The sequence below is a fragment of the Pecten maximus genome, chromosome 3, assembly GCF_902652985.1.
Source record: "Pecten maximus chromosome 3, xPecMax1.1, whole genome shotgun sequence".
Lineage (NCBI taxonomy): Eukaryota > Metazoa > Mollusca > Bivalvia > Pectinida > Pectinidae > Pecten > Pecten maximus.
Genome location: NC_047017.1, coordinates 17887751 through 17908918, shown reverse-complemented (window position 1 = coordinate 17908918; position 21168 = coordinate 17887751). Strand labels below are relative to the sequence as shown.

Genomic DNA, 21168 nt, shown 5'->3' with positions numbered 1-21168 from the left:
TCTTGGACTTTACACACAAAACAAAAAACAAAAACAAAAAAGAAAGGATTTAGTTTTCAGATTTTGGAAATTATTGATATCCAATAGGATTTTTTTTCTTCTTATATTTTGTTTAAATTCATTCTTTTTTTTGTTTCCAGATACCTATTTATCAGGACGCCAGGTTCAAAGGTCCATGACTGTTAACTCTGCCGAGCAACCAATCATACCCGAAGGTCAAAGTGCAGAGGTCAAGGATACCAAAGGTGAAGGATCAGAAAAACCAGAAACCACTAAAGAGGAAGTTTCTTCTCACTTACCTGAGGACAGCGAGGAGAATAAGCAGGAAATAATTTCTGCATCTATACGAACAACAGAAAGGGACTCAACAGAGCCCTCAAGTGGTGCTGACGGCACACAACAAGGGGAGATAAATACTACCTCAGAAAACGTAGCAAACATGGACACAATTGACAATTCAAATTTGTCTGCAGAGCAGAAGGCTGCCAACAGAAAGGGAGATGAGTTTGTGTTTGGAGTAGCAGACGAGCATGGTAAACAGGGAGAAGTGGAAATAGATACAGCGGACCAGGAGGATGCTGAACAAGGTAACATTGTACTCAAATTTTAAATTATTATCAAACATGTCTCATGAATTCTCTTAAGGAATATCAACAGAATGAATGCAAAAATAAATAATTCTATCAAGGTATATTTGTATAAAGGAACTAATGCAGTCACTCTGACCAGTGTTTCCTGTACAGGTTGTGGGACACTTTGACCAGTGTTTCCTGTACAGTTAGTGGGGTCACTGGGACCAGTGTTTCCTGTACAATTAGTGGGGCCACTTTGACCAGTGTTTCCTGTACAGTTAGTGGGGACACTTTGACCAGTGTTTCCTGTACGGTAGGTGGGGTCACTTTGACCAGTGTCATGTACAGTTAGTGGGGTCACTGGGACCAGTGTTTCCTGTACAGTTAGTTGGACACTTTGACCAGTGTTTCCTGTACAGTTTGTGGGACACTTTGACCAGTGTTTCCTGTACGGTAGGTGGGGTCACTTTGACCAGTGTCATGTACAGTTAGTGGGGTCACTGGGACCAGTGTTTCCTGTACAGTTAGTGGGACACTTTGACCAGTGTTTCCTGTACAGTTAGTGGGGTCACTTTGACCAGTGTCATGTACAGTTAGTGGGGTCACTGGGACCAGTGTTTCCTGTACAGTTAGTGGGACACTTTGACCAGTGTTTCCTGTACAGGTTGTGGGACACTTTGACCAGTGTTTCCTGTACAGTTAGTGGGGTCACTTTGACCAGTGTTTCCTGTACAGTTAGTGGGGTCACTTTGACCAGTGTCATGAACAGTTAGTGGGGTCACTTTGACCAGTGTTTCCTGTACAGTTTGTGGGGTCATTTTAACCAGTGTTTCCTGTACAGTTTGTGGGTCACTTTGACCAGTGTTTCCTGTACGGTAGGTGGGGTCACTTTGACCAGTGTCATGTACAGTTAGTGGGGTCACTTTGACCAGTGTTTCCTGTACAGTTTGTGGGACACTTTGACCAGTGTTTCCTGTACAGTTTGTGGGACACTTTGACCAGTGTTTCCTGTACAGTTTGTGGGACACTTTGACAAGTGTTTCCTGTACGGTAGGTGGGGTCACTTTGACCAGTGTCATGTACAGTTAGTGGGGTCACTGGGACCAGTGTTTCCTGTACAGTTAGTGGGACACTTTTGACCAGTGTTTCCTGTACAGTTAGTGGGGTCACTTTGACCAGTGTCATGTACAGTTAGTGGGGTCACTGGGACCAGTGTTTCCTGTACAGTTAGTGGGACACTTTGACCAGTGTTTCCTGTACAGGTTGTGGGACACTTTGACCAGTGTTTCCTGTACAGTTAGTGGGGTCACTTTGACCAGTGTCATGAACAGTTAGTGGGGTCACTTTGACCAGTGTTTCCTGTACAGTTTGTGGGGTCATTTTAACCAGTGTTTCCTGTACAGTTTGTGGGACAATTTGACCAGTGTTTCCTGTACAGTTAGTGGGGTCACCTTGACCAGTGTTTCCTGTACGGTAGGTGGGGTCACTTTGACCAGTGTCATGTACAGTTAGTGGGGTCACTTTGACCAGTGTTTCCTGTACAGTTTGTGGGGTCATTTTAACCAGTGTTTCCTGTACAGTTTGTGGGACACTTTGACCAGTGTTTCCTGTACAGTTAGTTGGGCCACTTTGACCAGTGTTTCCTGTACAGTTAGTGGGATAATTTGACCAATGTTTCCTGTACAGTTAGTGGGGCCACTTTGACCAGTGTTTCCTGTACAGTTAGTGAGGCCACTTTGACCAGTGTTTCCTGTACAGTTAGTGGGGACACTTTGACCAGTGTTTCTTGTACAGTTAGTGGGACACTTTGACCAGTGTTTCCTGTACAGTTAGTGGGATAATTTGACCAATGTTTCCTGTACAGTTAGTGGGGCCACTTTGACCAGTGGTTCCTGTACAGTTAGTGGGGACACTTTGACCAGTGTTTCCTGTACAGTTAGTGGGATAATTTGACCAATGTTTCCTGTACAGTTAGTGGGGACACTTTGACCAGTGTTTCCTGTACAGTTAGTGGGGTCACCTTGACCAGTGTTTCCTGTACAATTAGTGGGGTCACTTTGACCAGTGTTTCCTGTACAATTAGTGGGGACACTTTGACCAGTGTTTCTTGTACAGTAAGTGGGGCCACTTTGACCAGTGTTTCCTGTACAGTTAGTGGGACACTGTGACCAGTGTTTCCTGTACAGTTAGTGGGATAATTTGACCAATGTTTCCTGTACAATTAGTGGGGCCACTTTGACCAGTGTTTCCTGTACAGTTAGTGAGGCCACTTTGACCAGTGTTTCCTGTACAGTTAGTGGGGACACTTTGACCAGTGTTTCTTGTACAGTTAGTGGGACACTTTGACCAGTGTTTCCTGTACAGTTAGTGAGGACACTGTGACCAGTGTTTCCTGTACAGTAAGTGGGGCCACTTTGACCAGTGTTTCCTGTACAGTTAGTGGGGTCACCTTTACCAGTGTTTCCTGTACAATTAGTGGGGTCACTTTGACCAGTGTTTCCTGTACAGTTAGTGGGGACACTTTGACCAGTGTTTCTTGTACAGTAAGTGGGGCCACTTTGACCAGTGTTTCCTGTACAGTTAGTGGGGTCACTTTGACCAGTGTTTCCTGTACAGTTAGTGGGGACAATTTGACCAGTGTTTCCTGTACAGTTAGTGGGGACACTTTGACCAGTGTTTCCTGTACAGTTAGTGGGGTCACCTTGACCAGTGTTTCCTGTACAATTAGTGGGGTCACTTTGACCAGTGTTTCCTGTACAGTTAGTGGGGATACTTTGACCAGTGTTTCTTGTACAGTAAGTGGGCCACTTTGACCAGTGTTTCCTGTACAGTTAGTGGGGTCACTTTGACCAGTGTTTCCTGTACAGTTAGTGGGGACAATTTGACCAGTGTTTCCTGTACAGTTAGTGGGGCCACTTTGACCAGTGTTTCCTGTACAGTAAGTGGGGCCACTTTGACCAGTGTTTCCTAGTGGTTATATTATGGTGTTGAACAGTATTATCTTTGCGATGTCTTCGTACGTTTGTTTCGAGAGTTAGGTGTACTTTTAAGGATCACATACACTAAATTAAAATGCCTCTCCTGCATCAAGTGAATGGGTACTATACATGGGATTAAGGTAATCAATTTTCCTAAATTTAAAGTTAAATACACAAAAACGGCTCAGGATACGCTTTAGTGTGTTGGCGTCTGTTCCTTGATTAGGTTCAGAGGAGGAGAAGGTCTTAGCTTGATCCTTATCATTCCAATGAACATCATACATCAGACTGTGGATTGTTAGATGTCGTCAGTCCTTCTCTCACTGGAATCAATAAGACAGCATTACACTCCAATCAGCACCAGCCATTTTGGTGATGTGCTATCTATAAGTATCTCGACTCCCACTTTAATGTGACTCTATAGCTATCTTATCTGGTACAACTCTTCGAGAAATTGACTCATCAATTGATTTCTCTGTTAAGTCATTCCTCGATATTTAGCCATGCATACCTATAGCACACTAAACCTACTTAATACCAGAATTGTTTTAATATTTACCTTGAGTACTCTATATAGATATCCTGTATAATACAGTAACTTGAAAGTTTCGGAGTTGTACTTTGGATTTGCTGTATTAGTCCAGTTTTCTGTTCCAGTTATACTGCAATATACTCAGACTTGTACTCAAGTTCCGTACTCAGATCTGTAATCTAGCGCTGTACTCGGATCTGTACTCAAGCTCCGTACTCAGATCTTTACTCAAGCTCCGTACTCCAATCTTCTGTACTCAAGTTCCGTATTCAGATCTGTAATCAAGCGCTGTACTTGGATCTGTACTCAAGTCCGTATTCAGATCTGTAATAAAACGCTGTACTTAGATCTTTACTCAAGCTCCGTACTCAAATCTGTACTCAGATCTGTAATCTGGCTCCGTACTCAGATCTGTAATCTGGCTCTGTACTCAGATCTGTACTCAAGCTCCGTACTCAGATCTGTAATCAGGCTCTGTACTTAGATATGTACTCAAACTACGTACTCCAATCTTCTGTACTCAAGCTCCGTACTCAGATCCGTACTGAGCTCTGGTCTACTCAGTGTGACACTCAGCTTGGTACTCACTCCATATACTCAAAACTGTATCTTTACTCTCCTGTATGTCAGTTAGAGATGTACATGTATAATCATTGGCTTTCATCGATTCCCAATCCACTTTATTTGTTCTTGATTAGTTTTCCAATTCACCTGTCATAAAATTAGGTTTGGATGACTACACATGTTTATCTCAGGACCCAATGGCTTAAAATAAATTTAATGTGTTCTGACAGGGTCATGGATTTCCTGGAACTTTACCATTAATCTCAATCAGTTCACTTAGAATATCTTTAACTACAAGGAACCATGTTCTCTGTTACTAAGGTACCTTTACTACAAATAGCCAGTTTCTCTGGTCATGTCAATACAAAGGGTAATAATGTTCTATTACCAGAATAAAGTACAATAGCTAGCCATATTATATTGCCAGAGTAAAGTACAAAAGAAAGTCAAGTTCTATTCCCTGAGTAAACTATATAATATAGCCAAGTTCTGTTGCCAGGGTAAAGTACAAAAGAAAGTCATATTCTGTTGCAGAATAAACTACAAAAGAAAGCAATGTTCAATTGTCAGACTAAACTAGTAAAATACAAACAATAGCCATGTTCTATTGCCAGAGTAAACTACAATAGATAGCCATGTTCTATTGCCAGAGTAAAATATAAAATATATTCAAGTTCTATTGCCTGAGTAAGCTACAAAAGATAGCCATTTTCTTTTGCCAGAATAAACCACAAAAGATAGCCATGCTAAATTGATAAAATAAACTGCAAAAGATAGCCAGGTTTATTGCCAAAGTATCTTAACTACAACAAAGAAAGGTATAGCATTATGCCAGTGTATCTTATTCTAAGATTACTGCAAATATTCTAAATAGCTATATCTAAGGAAGGAAGCCTTAATATTAATGCAGAGATCTTCTAGATATCATTCTATCTTCATCATATTTTTGCTTCTTCTCTGAATTTAGAAAAAACACCTGGAAGCTGAGGTTGTTTGAAGGTTACAGAACCATTTATCATTCCACACAGCATCCGAAACCATTCCCGATTGACCCAGTACAAGTAAAATTCCATCACACCTTTGGTGTGTTTAAAAAGTATTTAATCCATTGACAACCATCAACATTTTTGTGTTAAAGACATTTGCCTGCATTACAAGGGTTGATGGAAACCTTAGCGGAGCAGAGAGCTGATCTGCAGATGTGATGAATTCATTGTGTGCTGAACTCTGTTGTTAGGATATTTATAAACCAGACAGATTTTTCATTTGTCATTACAAAATGATAGAATAGCATGCAGAGCTAGTGTGCTCAGTTTTACAGCATTGATGTGTCAGCTTTGTAAAAATCTGCAGACTGGCTTTTATCTTTGGGCATCCATTAGGTCATCAATACAACAAGACAAATTATTTACATCTCAAAAGGAAAATTGTATTTAGCAGAAGCATTTGTTTTGTAATTGAAATTTCTGGCTGGAATATATTTGATTATTTGTTGCTTTCAGAAGTGAAATCAGCATTTTCACAGCTGGATGCCTAGACTAGTGCTATATGCATTTAAATTGGAAGGAACAGTGGATTTCAAACGAAATGCTAAATGTGTGGAAAGTTAAAAGCTGCTTTCTACAATATTTAACTGTTCAATTATGCTGTCTCTCATACAGGCTTAGACTCTTTGTGAAGAATTAAGGGACCAATGTTACATGTACATGAAAAACTTAAACAAATCGTGAGATGGAACATTTTCAGATCAGACTTGTTGGGGAATATTTTTCTTAAAGATAAGAGTTTAAATATACATATACTGGATTTTTTTTTGCTAGTCTAACTGATGGAGATTCTTTGTGCAAACCAATGTTTCCCTTAATCTGCCTTCTAAATCATTAACAGACAGAAGTAAGATCACTGCAGTCCCTCAAAAATAGCTTTGGTTCGAGAGTATACTCAGTTTTTTGTTTGTCATCATATTACACATTGTCATCTTAATCAGTGTGGTAACATTTTAGCCCCAACAAGGGTATCATCAGATCTACTTACTGACAGGTCTTATTTTTACAAATTTATTGTATTTTGAAATCACACAATCCTGTTTCTATGTGGCAGAGCTCAGTAACGTGATGTGAAGTCATACAAATCAGATCACATTTTGTATCTCGCCCAGATTGTCATGCTTTAAGTGATAAACCACTCCGATATCATATTCCTTTGAACAACTTCTTCAAAAGACCCAGGGTCATGACATTTTGGTGAATAAGTAACCAGGATTAAGTCTTCAAAAGTTGTAAGTCTAATGAATTTATCTTAATACATTGACCTGTTTTTAAGGTCAAAAGGTCAAATTTGGCCAGTGTCGGACACCAAGTATGTAACAGGACAGCTGCATTTAACACTGGCTATTGAATTCCAGAGTTGTAATATTTGGCCTGCTGGTACCTTACAGAATTGATTCATCTTGAATGAGTACCTTGATGTAATCCTGAATCCAACCCAATAATCATATGTATTATGTCCAATTGATGGGTATAAATATATGCACAATCATGCTACCATGATTGCCTCTGCGGTTCTATCAGCCTAAGGGAACATATAGTGTATGGGTCATCAATTTGGAAAGGTTCAGATTCCAACTCTGCAAACATTTATGTATTTGCAAATCATAAGTGGAGGAATTCCACACACAGTCACACTATTTATGAGGATTAGATCTGGAGCGTATAGATCATAACATGGAAACTATTGATATCCATACCATATAACACACATATCACACAGTAAATATATAGATTTCACTAAGCACCCTTAGTCCTAATGGACATGGGAATTAATTGGTGTGTATAAAGAAAGAATTTAAAGAGAGCTTTTCTGAGGGCTTTGCCAAAAAGATATCAAATTGGTTAATATGTAATGATTAATAAGCATATTCCTTCAGAACAATTAATCATATTTCAACAACACTTGCTATAAATCATTTTTTGGATCAGGAGATCGATTGTGTAAAGAAATTATTTAGAAAAAGCTTTTCTGAGAGCTTATGCCCAAAAGAGTTTGAAGCAAAGAGAAATTTGTCCATAATCGTTGATCATTTTTTGACATGGCGTGATAATTATGAAGCGTTATTCAGGAACCAGGGTTTCATAAATAAATATGATACATAAGCATGGGAGTTTCCTTATCATTGATGCTTTCAGCTTTATTTAATAGGGAAAATATTTGCAATATTACTGCTGATGGAAAATAATTTGCTGTGATACTTATACAGGCTCTTTAAGCCTTTTGTTTTAAACTGCAAAACATGCAGGTGTGATGGAATAATAACACCACTGATCAAAGTTGATGTGTGTTCTGATATAACTAAAGATCTTCTTTTAAACACAGATAACTCTTAGTTGGAAAGAAATCTAATGCATGAATAGTGTGCCATATAGTGGCATTGTACTTGTATTTGCAGACAAATAACCAGTGGATTACCCAAGGAAAATAACAGGACTTGTTTTTTGACATATCGTAACTATAATTGTGTTTGTATGATGTGTTTATGACATTAACATTTTAACAAATTTACAACATGATTTGACATTTTATTTGTAGCTGCTCTAAAAGGAAATGTTCGTAAAGCTTCCATTAGTGAAAAGGTAGAGAAGTCCCGAGTATCTCAGGCCTACATAGAGAGTATAAAGGTAAACCGAAAGTCACCGACACTATCTTCTGTAGCATGTTATGGTGTAGTCGCCGTCTGCACATCCCATCGTTTCCCGCCATTTTTGTTGTCTAACAACCTCCCCTATCTAACAAAGCATGGACACAAACTTTATATTTATATGTGTTGTACATTTCATCCACCAGGTGGAAATATATTTGTACTTTTATATCTCAAATTCTTCAGCAGTATTTAGTTAAATGTTGAAGTTCATATATTTTGGAACTGCATAAGCACAACAACAAGTAAAATTTTGGATTTTCATTGAAGACACCTGTTTGTCTTCTCGTAATGAATGTTTTTTCTTGAATTTCCTTGAGGATCATTATGTGAAATACAGATGAATAGAAAACCAATGCGCATGGTCATGAATTTGTATTTTTGATAAGATAGTCCAGTTATAAGCTAGTGTACAGATGTTATCTGAGGTAGTTCTTCGTACACCATACAAGTAATCCTCTGACGTTGCCAGAACATTCCTTCTAGTGATCCGATACAAATGGCCTCACAGAATAATTTCCATTTCTATTTTAGACCCAGCAATCTATTTCTGTCATATGTGTGTTTTTCATCTTTCAGTTTATATCAGTTCTTATAGCTTTGTTGTTGATGCTACAAAAATTTCAATTTTGAAACGTTGCAGTTCACTCTCGCGCGGCATCTGAGGAACATTTCACACAGAATTGAGTCTTTAATAAAGCATTACTGCATTGATCATATCATCATTCATAGAAAATCTACATCATTCTTAAATAGATTTTAGGAGATTAAAAACCTTTGTAGGTACTTGTATTAATTTTCCGTGTGATTTCTTACACAATATTGTGTTTGATGTTGTATAACAGTTCATATAGATAAGTGGCTGTGTTTTAAACATGCTATGATTCCCCACTAATTTGAAGACTAAAATTTCTGCTTTAACTAACTCTTTCTTAGATTTATATATATATATATATACATCATATATTTATAATCACTAACACGTTAAATTAACATTGTTGTTAAAAACTAATACAGTAAAATCTAATAATGTAAAAAAAACTCTCCAACAAGCAATTTGATATCATTGATTATCGTAAATGTATATGTATATATGTCTGGTTATATGTTATAATGTAGATATGTTTTGTTATCAATTATTATGATATATATGTATCTTTCCTGTCATACAGACCAGTTATAATATCTCCTTATCTTTTTTTACCAATAAATCAATGGTAAATTTTGAAAACAAATAGAAATAAGCCAGTAAAAAATTCAATTACTTCTAAAATGTGAAATACTTTTTGCATAAATCATCCGGATTTCACATCATTCAGAAATGACTTAACTTTGGTTAAAATGAATCAGTATGACATAATTCTGGTGTGAGCATGAAAATTCTCCTACAGATTCTCATTATTTTTTAATGAAGTCCAATCAACATTTTTGTATGAAATTGTAACAGACATTTTATGTATCGCAGACAAAGGACTGTTTTTTTTATATCTACATGAGCATGCTATTAATCATGAACCAATCACAAGATAAAATATTTTGGATAAAAAGACAATGGCTGTGATGAGCATACATCAAGGTCGCTGGTAAACAAAGCTAGTTTTAATTCTCAGCAACATTCAGTCGCAATAAAAAAATATTGTGCAGGATTGAATGAGAAAGTGAGTGATCATCTTCCCATGGGTCTGCTAACTTAAGTATAGACGAAGATTAAACCATCAGTTTCTCCGAGGTAATTAGCCTGAACAACAATACCCTATTAACTCGGTAACATGCTTTTACAGCATGTTTTAATTACTTACCTGTAAGCAGGTTTGCATGTGCACTGTAATTTGCAATGTCATTATCATGATGCATAAGGAAAAGATTGTGACGTTTTCCTTTCATCAATGATGTTATATGCATGTCTCCATGTTTCATAAGATATAGCTCCTTTATATCTGTCTGTCTGTTGTCTGTTTGTCATCTGTCAACTTTTCTTTTAGAACACAGTATTCCCATGTGAACATAAAGGATATCAAGGAAGTCTAATTTTTGGTGTATCACATGATGATAAGATGTTATATTTAGATCCATAATGCTGTAAGGGTCAAAGTTCTTAAGGTCAAGGCTCCTGAAAGCAGAACAGGGCTACCACTTCATGTATATACTGTGAAAAAGGGAGGTTACTATGGTCAGGCATGGCCAGAAGGTCTGCGATAACTGGTCAAATTTCAAGTTATGTAAAATACATCACCATTTTGTACTTGTGTAGTGTAATTCTACGGTTAATAAATCCTTAATGGTGAACTGATCATTCAAGCAAGTGATGGGGCAATAAAATATTTACATCTACTAAGTACTTTTCTAAAATTTTGGGTTATATCTATCAGTCTGTTGGTCAGAGTGGTAAATTATCGTGTCCATCAGTTTAGGTACTGGTCAGTTAATACCTAATACCAGCATTGACCACTCAGATCAGAATTCAGTGGTCTTTCCCCAGAAAAGTTTCCCAGATCTGGAATGGCTATTTTTAACTAGTACATATTCCTGAACCATCCAAATTGCCATTGACTGTCATGGTAACCATGGCAATATAAGGCAAGTGACAAGATCTGGTACGATAAATGGATTTACGATAATCAGAGCCCATGTAGTGATTTTTGTTGTCCATTTTCATCATGAATTTGGTCTCCAAAAAGAAAGCTGTGGTATTAAAATCTTGGTTGTATATAAGGCAGTTAAGCTAATTGCAGTGACACAATTCACATTAAGCATGAATAATTGACAAGATTGTGGTGAAATTTTACAGATTTGCTTATTCGTTTATCAATAATATCTTAAAAAGAGCCAGTGAAGCAGATTGTATGTGTCGGGTTGGTGGAGCAAGTCACCATTAGATTATAGTCCTGGTCAGCGGGGGTCTAATGTAACAATCATTGTCAATCAGTGTGAAAATAGGGTTTCCTGTACCTGTCAATCATGTCCTCATGACTGCCCTTATAAGGGTAAGAATCAATCAAATATACGTGTACATGGCCAGACTTGGCTTATAAAGCACTTGAATGGAGGTTCTCCATAATTCTATGACAATCAAGATGTGTATTCTAAATCTGATAGTATATAACTTTGACATGTGTGGTCATTGGTGTTTTTTGGTCATATCAACACCTTACATGGCTTTGCAGCAATGAGTTTGTCTGATCAGGCATATGAAACACAAACAAGCACCTATTGGTCTTCAGCCATCATTCAATGAAATTGACAACAGACAATATGTATTTTTTCATGCTGGACTGGTATTGATTATTTAGGTACAAGGTGCTGAGATTTTTTTCTGTGGTAGCTTTATTAATGACAGACTAATGCTAAAAATAGACTTTGATATAACCTGGCAGAAAGCCTTATTTTTCTGTATCGGTTACTATATAAGCGTATATCTTTCAGCAGTTATCTTATTTTAGCATTTTTCAGATTGCACTAATGGTAGTTTATCTACTTTAGTTTCTATGACAATCATTGTTGGTGTGCTAATTCATCATTCCGCTAATCTGTTTTAATTATGTTAATCTGTTTTAATTAGGTTTTGCACTAAAATTTGAGGGTTTCAAATTAAACACATTTTCAATAAGCTCAACAGGAGCTTCAGCTATTGAACTCTAAGTGGACCTGATGAAGCTCTGTTATGTAAATCTGCTAATTCAGACTAAAAATATGAAAGATAACAATATTTTAGGTATGTAAGTATTATACACTATAAGTATATGCAAGGCCTATATTTTTACCTCCATTCTCAGTAAATGAAACAGAAAATTTGGGCATAGATGTTAGATAATTGTGATCTGATTATAACTTGCATTGCTATGTTGCAAAGTTAGAAGCAAAGAGGTGGTATAGGCTACTCTTGTCACCCAATTTCCTTGTGCTAAAATCCGCAGAATGAAATACATGTATTCTAAATTGAAGTGAAAGTTAGATATAAGCCAAACAGTTCATTAAGAATTCTTTTAGTGTATTTCCCTATCAAGATATTTTCTTATAACATTTAGGCACAAGGACTTGAATTGGCACTTCATCCCCACCCAATGTCCCTATATACTTTGATACATATACTGCACATATTTATCGACCATTGATAGGGATGTGGTGTCAGGTCCCTGTGCATTTTGGGGAAATAAATCACTACCAATTAGTTTGTTACTATGGAATGTTTAGAAGTCCTTTGCCTTCTTCTAGCTAGGAGCCTTTTTCAAAAAATGTGTGCTTCATTATTCCGTATCTTTCAAAGGATGCACTTTTAAGCAGAGTTATTGAGGAATCTGTCGAAATCCTACTGCTGTATCTGAAGTCAATTTGTTCTCAAATATAGAGATATTAGAATGAACGAGTATTTATGTTTTAAACTAAGGCTGAAAATGATGATATAGAAAAAAAAAATAATGTTGATAAAATAATGTGTATGATTGATCCCTTTCCAAAACAGTAGGTGCAGATCAATACAACAGCACATATATCATGAAAAATATATATCTATAAACTTCCTTCTGAGAAAAAACTTTTCTCAGACCTACCAACACTAAGCTGAATCGACCAACATACCATAGAGTTATGGCATACCAAATCTTCCGATGAAGTGGTTCAGTAGATTTGTAGCTAATAACTAGCTCATCCGATTAAAGCCCAATTAAGCCCACCCATCCTGGTAAAGGTATGCTTCCTGGGCAAGAAAATGTCACGACCAGTAGTCGCTGGATTATAATGGTTGGTCTCCCTGCAGCGATTGGTCCGATAGGTTGATGGGTAGTGATTGCTTATAATGTCCTCTGACATTTTCTGATCTGCAATAATGGAAATAAATAGTTTTACATATTCATAATCTAAAATGGCTAGACAAAAACTGTTATATGATAACTGGACCTAGCATGGACAAAAACTGTTAAACATGGACTTATTTTGACTAAGAATGGACAAAAACTGTTATACATTGGCTTATTTTGATTTAGAATGGACAAAAACTGTTAAACATGGGCTTATTTTGATTTAGAATGGACAAAAACTGTTATACATTGGCTTATTTTGATTTAGAATGGACAAGAACTGTTATACATTGGCTTATTTTGACTTAGAATGGACAAAAACTGTTATATAATAACCGGACCTAGAATGGACAAAAATTGTTGTACATGGGCTTAGCTTGACATAAAAAGGATAAAATCTATTACAAATTGACTTAATTTGACCTAAAGTAAATTGACTTTGTTGGACCTAAAACAGATTAACTTAGGTTGGACATAAAAAACTATCATACATTGGTATAAGGGGACATGGATAGGGCAGATTAATGCTTTAAAGAGGGGTGTAGCAAGAATTAAACAACACAAAAATGTTATGCACTGCAAGGGATACTTGGTCTTGCAGAAGATTGATATGCAGTCATAAATATGTACAATATGATGTATGCTGCAAGTGCATTTTTGCCCGTATTAACATCTGAAATCCATCACTTCCATTTAACCATTAACAAAGCTGACCCCATATTTCTTCAACTCATAAAAGAGTCATTCAACCTTAACAAAACTGTCAGAAATTTGCTGATTGACATCATATTTAGTCATAAAGCGTCAAAAAAGAGATTTGAGGGACACGGGGAGTGATAAGGTGGACAGATTTTTTTATAGAGTCGACCTGCTGTATCTCCATACTGAAGTGTTAGAACTGTAACATATCGCCTCTATCCAAGTGTTTAACTACACACTCCTGAAACAATATAACATGCTTATCAGACCCCAGGTTGGAATTGGTAAGTGGGGTTTTATTGAACTCAGTAGGAGACCTGGGAGGGGCTAGATGGGAGGGAGGCCATGGGTTTAAAGTCTGGTTAGACTGATGAATTTACTTTTTTTTTTTTTTTTAAATACTGTACTGTGATGGCCTGGTGTACTTGGTGCATTTTCAGAGGCAGAACAAAAATTTACAGGAAACTCGTACATCTCTACATACATATATATATGCTTAATTAACATGTCAGTTTAACAGATCCTATTAAATGGAAATAGATGTGGAATAGTGCACAACATTTTATATTTCTAAATATGTGCCCTTTATTTAGATTTGGAATTTTGAGATAAGCTGTGTATAACACAGTCAAGAACTTAGTAGAATTATGGCCTTTAGAAAAGATGTTGTACCCAGATATTCTAGAATACTAGACTGTTTTGTAGACATCTTAGACTATTTCCATAGGAGAGATGCATTGTACTACAGAGATATTAGACTATGTCCCTGGGAGAGATGCATTGTACCAAAGATATATTAGATTATGTCCCTGGGAGAGATGCATTGTACCGAAGATATATTAGACTATGTCCCTGGGAGAGATGCATTGTACTACAGAGATATTAGACTATGTCCCTGGGAGAGATGCATTGTACTACAGAGATATCAGACTATGTCCCTGGGAGAGATGCATTGTACTACAGAGATATTAGACTATGTACCTGGGAGAGATGCATTGTTACACTGCAGAGATATTAGACTATGTCCCTGGGAGAGATGCTTTGTACTGAAGATAATTATATTAGACTATGTCCCAGGGAGAGATGCATTGTACTACAGAGATATCAGACTATGTCCCTGGGAGAGATGCATTGTACTACAGAGATATTAGACTATGTCCCAGGGAGAGATGCATTGTACTACAGAGATATCATACTATGTCCCTGGGAGAGATGCATTGTACTACAGAGATATCATACTATGTCCCAGGGAGAGATGCATTGTACTACAGATATATTAGACTATGTTCCTGGGAGAGATGCATTGTACTACAGATATATTAGACTATGTCCCTGGGAGAGATACATTGTACTACAGATATATTAGATTATGTCCCTGGGAGAGATGCATTGTACTACAGATATATTAGACTATGTCCCTGGGAGAGATGCGTTGTACTATAGAGATATTAGACTATGTCCCAGGGAGAGATGCATTGTACTACAGAGATATTAGACTATGTCCCTGGGAGAGATGCAATGTTACACTGCAGATATATTAGACTATGTCCCAGGGAGAGATGCATTGTACTACAGATATATTAGACTATGTCCCTGGGAGAGATGCATTGTACTACAGATATATTAGACTATGTCCCTGGGAGAGATGCATTGTACTACAGAGATATTAGACTATGTCCCTGGGAGAGATGCATTGTACTACAGATATATTAGACTATGTCCCAGGGAGAGATGCATTGTACTACAGATATATTAGACTATGTCCCTGGGAGAGATGCATTGTACTACAGATATATTAGACTATGTCCCAGGGAGAGATGCATTGTACTACAGATATATTAGATTATGTCCCTGGGAGAGATGCATTGTACTACAGATATATTAGACTATGTCCCTGGGAGAGATGCATTGTACTACAGATATATTAGACTATGTCCCAGGGAGAGATGCATTGTACTACAGAGATATTAGACTATGTCACTAGATGAGATACATGTGTGTTGTACTGTAGAGATAAGCTGAACTTCTGTGGAGATATTATTATGTCCCTGGAACAGACCTGTACAATATATACTGCTACTGGATTGTACTGTATAGCATGGCAAGATGTATTACAGACTTAATTAACTGATGCATGTCCCCTGAAACGTTGTATCTTATAGTGTGGCTGCGTGACTATATATTTCCCTGCAAAAGACAGTTTTAGAAAGTTATTGTAGAAAGCAATCATGTCTTTACTTTGTGATATTTCAGCAGAAAGATCAAACCCTAATTGGTCTTGATGATGTTTTTGAGTATTCTGAAGTCACATCCAAACCTCATACTTGAGAGCTAGTACCCTTTATACAAAAATGTATATATTTGGCACAGGTGTGATAGATTTTATTTGTTGTACATCAGAATTTACACCTGTAGCATGACCTATGTAATCTATCACTGGCCAACAATTCGATTTGGAAAAACACTTTCATTTGATGTGAGCATTGCCTACGTAGATGTATAAGTGAGAAGAGGTACCTGCTGGGAAGAATCCTTAGACAACAGAATTCCAACATTGTACCCTACGTCATCACTTACTAAACAATAATTTGATAAACTCGGCTGTGGCCATCCTCTGATATCTAAACCCTTAACTGAGTAATTATCAGATCAAACAAATACGGTACAAAGAAAATATCTTCATTGTACAGTATTTTCAATTTTTCTTTTTAGATTTGGGTTCAGCTGGCATTACTTCATTAAACTGGAGACTTTTTACCTGGCTTTCAACTTTAACATAGTTAGATATATATATAGCACTCATCAAGTTTTTGTGAATTATTAAAATTGCTGGATGTTTGTGTGTTGAGGGAGAACATTGGAGCCTTAGGCTGGTAGTGTACATTGACATTTACATGGGAATGGTATCTATACCTATATATATTTACAGATTAAAAGTTATTTTCGGTAGGGTGACCTTAGACGTCACACAGTATTGACCAGCTGTCTGAAACTTAGCAGGCACCAAATACAGGCAGCCGCATCTTACCAAATTGTTATTAATAGTCTCTGGTGCTGTAAAAAGGGAAGAATATAAAGAGTTTAATGGCCGACAATTGAGATACATTGTACAGACGTCAGAGAGAGGTACAAACAAACAGTTGTAAGAAGCAGGTGTACACAAACAGGATATACTCTGGATAGTGTATAACAAGTCTTTTCTAAACTCAAACAGCATTTCTTTTTTTTTTCTTTTTTTTGTTTTATCAAGAAAATCTGCAATGCATGAAATTGTGATTTTTCCCTGCATCTTTTGTTTTCATAGGATCATTTGAATCTGTGTTCAATCAAAATTTGAATTGTTTTTTTTTTAGTCAATATCTTTATTAGTTAAAGATGGAAAATTAGATACAATCATTGTACAGATTAAAAGTGTGATATGGGTGTGAACACATGTAATACAGGTGTGACACAGGTGTGGTATGGGTGTGTACACATGTAATACAGGTGTGGTACATTTTTTTGTATGGGTGTGTACACATGTAATACAGGTGTGACACAGGTGTGATATGGGTGTGTACACATGTAATACAGGTGTGATATGAGTGTGTACACATGTAATACAGGTGTGACACAGGTGTTTACACATGTAAAACAAGTCTGACACAGGTGTGTACACATGTAATACAGGTCTGACACAGGTGTGTACACATGGAATACAGGTGTGACACAGGTGTGATATGGGTGTGACACAGTTAGGTTTGATATGGGTGTATACACATGGAATACAGGTGTGACACAGGTGTGATATGGGTGTGTACACATGGAATACAGGTGTGACACAGGTGTGTTACCGGTCCCTGTTTGTCTTGATGAATTTACCAGTGACAAATGAGGTGTAAAACACAAGTAACAGTATGCTTAAAACTGCTAATATAGAAATAAAAAATACAAAATCTGTAAATGGGGGCTACTGGTTAATCAACACGATAAAATGAAAATAAAAACATAAGATAATAGGAGATTAGGAATATAAGAATAGGTTACGGGGCTGGATGTATAAGGATTTGGGAGTGAGGGAGGGAGATGGCATACTTAGAGGTGGTGGTTTTAAAAGCAATGAATGACCAATGTCATGTGATTGACCGATGCCATTTATTCAGTATTCATATACTGTATACCTAAGCTGCTTGTATGACAGTGTACATCAGTAATACATGTTTTTTTTCCAGCATAGCTTACATGCCTATATATAAATTGTGTAGAGGTTTAATCAATGCTTGCATGATATAGACTGTTTGGTGTCTGTATACATTGTGATGATATGCCGTGTCTTGTCGCTGTAGGATATACTGTTGATACTACCACTAGTTATTCAGAAAAACTGTATATTGCATGCTGATGTCAATCTTTTCTCAGCAGGACAATTATCTCTAGATTGCCTTAGATGTTTCCATATTGGTGACATGCAATTTCAGTATTTCAAAGTACTGTATATACAAATGTATCAGGTTCAATTATAAATTTCATGGCTAATGTAGCATGATAAAGCTGAAAAAAATATAATGAATGGTTCTTAAAGATCCATATTTATCAATATTTGTTTCGTTTACATATTTCATCATTGACATTTGTAACATTTTTTACAAGGATATAGCAATATCTTGAATTAAGATGCATCAGAATTTGAAAGCTTTTAAGAGAATCATAAAAATCACATTATGAATTTTGATATGTTGATTTGCAATGTGGAAATGAGGGAAGTCATATAGTAAAAAATAGTCTTTATACATGTATATATACAGTCCCATAAAGATTAGTGATATTATGTCGTCATTTTCGTTATAAGAGAATTGGTGTTATAATGTCAGTATTTTCATTATAAGAGAATTGGTGTTATAATGTCAGTATTGCCATTATAAGAGAATTGGTGTTATAATGTCAGTATTGTCATTATAAGAGAATTGGTGTTATAATGTCAGTATTGCCATTGTAAGAGAATTGTGTTATAATGTCAGTATTGTCATTATAAGAGAATTGGTGTTATAATGTCAGTATTGTCATTATAAGAGAATTGGTGTTGTAATGTCAGTATTGCCATTATAAGAGAATTGGTGTTGTAATGTCAGTATTGCCATTGTAAGAGAATTGGTGTTATAATGTCAGTATTGCCATTGTAAGAGAATTGGTGTTATAATGTCAGTATGTCATTATAGAAATGGTGTTATAATGTCAGTATTGGCATTATAAGAGAATGGTGTTATAATGTCAGTATTGCCATTTGTAAGAGAATTGGTGTTGTAATGTCAGTATTGCCATTATAAGAGAATTGGTGTTATAATGTCAGTATTGTCATTATAAGAGAATTGGTGTTATAATGTCAGTATTGCCATTTTTGGGAGATTTATGTTATAATATGGACATGTTCATTATCGTTGCAGGAGAACGCAGAACAGCGTAAGAAGGACCTGGAGAAGATGCTTGATGAACATGCCGAGTTGGTTCAGGAGATCAGCCGTGTGGCCAGCTCGGATAACATAAGTGCAGAAGACCGAGACCAGTGACCATTATGACTAGTGTCCACTATAAAGTGGACTCTTGCTTAGCCACATCCCTTCATTGATTGATCTTCACAGCTCTAGACAGTATAGTCAGTGTAGGGACTCCCTAGCTATAACAGTGGCTGACCATCTTTACAACAGTGGCTGACCACCTTTATCAACTGGCCCTGATTAGGCCTGATAATAGATAGCCAGCGGTCACTTTGCTTCAGCCAGTGGCCACCTTCTGGTGAACTATAATGACATGCTAGATCAGCCGGTGCTACCAGTCTGGATTCTTACACTCAGCACCACCAACAATGTAATCACTCATTTACATCCTGACACATCTGTTCCTGTGGGAGGACTGTCATCCGCGGGCAAATCTTCTGTAATACAGCAAATTATCACCATTACCTTGTCATTCTGAAATGTATTGTAATATGCTTTTATGTTATCATGACAAAGTATATTTTACTCTTTTTGTTTCCATGACGACTTGTCACACTTGTGAGTATAAGGTGTGGTTATTCATAGATGATTGTTATGGCCGCCATATGTAGCCTAACATTTGAGGGTGTGATAGTTTCCTCATAAGCTATGGTGTTAAAACTGACATTTCAGTGGCAGTAGCTCTAGTATTGATCTGTGATTTACATTTTGTAAGACTTATCTCCCCCTGTAATGATTTTGTTTTGCAAAATGCTACAGACATTTTATTACATTGTATGTGTGTACTAGTTCATGTGTTTTATAGCTTAGGGTTAACCTTTGGTATAGAACCATTACTTATATTGGATAAAATCATTTTGTAAATTAAATCTATTTTTGTTTGAGCAATGAAATGTATATCAGGACAACTGGTCACATCTCTAATATATCTTTGTTCTACTCATTGTTTAATGACATCAGACTCGGACTACATCACCACTAGATGATACCATACAAAAACAGACTAATTGGTATCGGATGATATCACACAGGCTTGATATAAAATTATACGGTACAAGATGACATATCACTCAGACTTGGTATAAGGTGACACCACACACACTTGGTATAAGGTGACACTACATTGACTTTTCTTTAGGTGACATCGCACACACTTGGTATAAGTTGACACCACACACTTGGTATTAGGTGACACCACATATACTTGGTATTAGGGGACATCACACACACTTGGTATTAGGTGACACCACACACTTGGTATTAGGTGACACCACACACACACATTTGGTATTAGGGGACACCACATAGACTTGTTATTAGGTGACACCACACACACTTGGTATTAGGGGACACCACAAAGACTTGGCATTAGGTGACACTACACACACTTGGTATTTGGTGACATCACACACACTTGGTATAAGGTGACACTACACACTTGGTATTATGTGACACCACACACTTGGTATTAGGGGACACCACATAGACTTGGTATTAGGTGACACCACACACTTGGTATTTGGTGACATCACACACTTGGTATTAGGTGACACTACATTGACTTTTCTTTAGGTGACATCACACACACTTGGTATAAGGTGACACTACATTGACTTTTCTTTAGGTGACATCACACACACTTGCTATTTGGTGACACCACACACACTTGGTATAAGGTGACACTACACACTTGGTATTTGGTGACACCACACACACTTGGTATTTGGTGACACCATACACACTTGGTATTTGGTGACACCACACACACTTGGTATTAGGTGACATCACACACACTTGGTATTTGGTGACACCACACACTTGGTATTAGGTGACGTCATATACACTTGGTATTTGGTGACACCACA

General features: G+C 36.9%; 1 protein-coding gene across 3 annotated transcripts in view; it reads left to right on the top strand.

The window, feature by feature from the left end:
- The window catches only part of LOC117323419, a 95552-nt gene extending 74923 nt beyond the window's left edge, over positions 1-20629 (top strand). For 2 of the 3 annotated variants that reach the window (XM_033878633.1, XM_033878632.1), the window contains 3 exons: positions 141-587; positions 8232-8320; positions 19253-20629. In XM_033878633.1, coding sequence (XP_033734524.1) covers positions 141-587; positions 8232-8320; positions 19253-19375 — 659 coding nt within the window. In that variant the 3' untranslated portion in view covers positions 19376-20629. The remainder of the gene's footprint in view (positions 1-140; positions 588-8231; positions 8321-19252) is intronic. The other variant, XM_033878635.1, reaches the window with a different exon arrangement.
- The last annotated feature ends 539 nt before the right edge of the window (positions 20630-21168 follow it).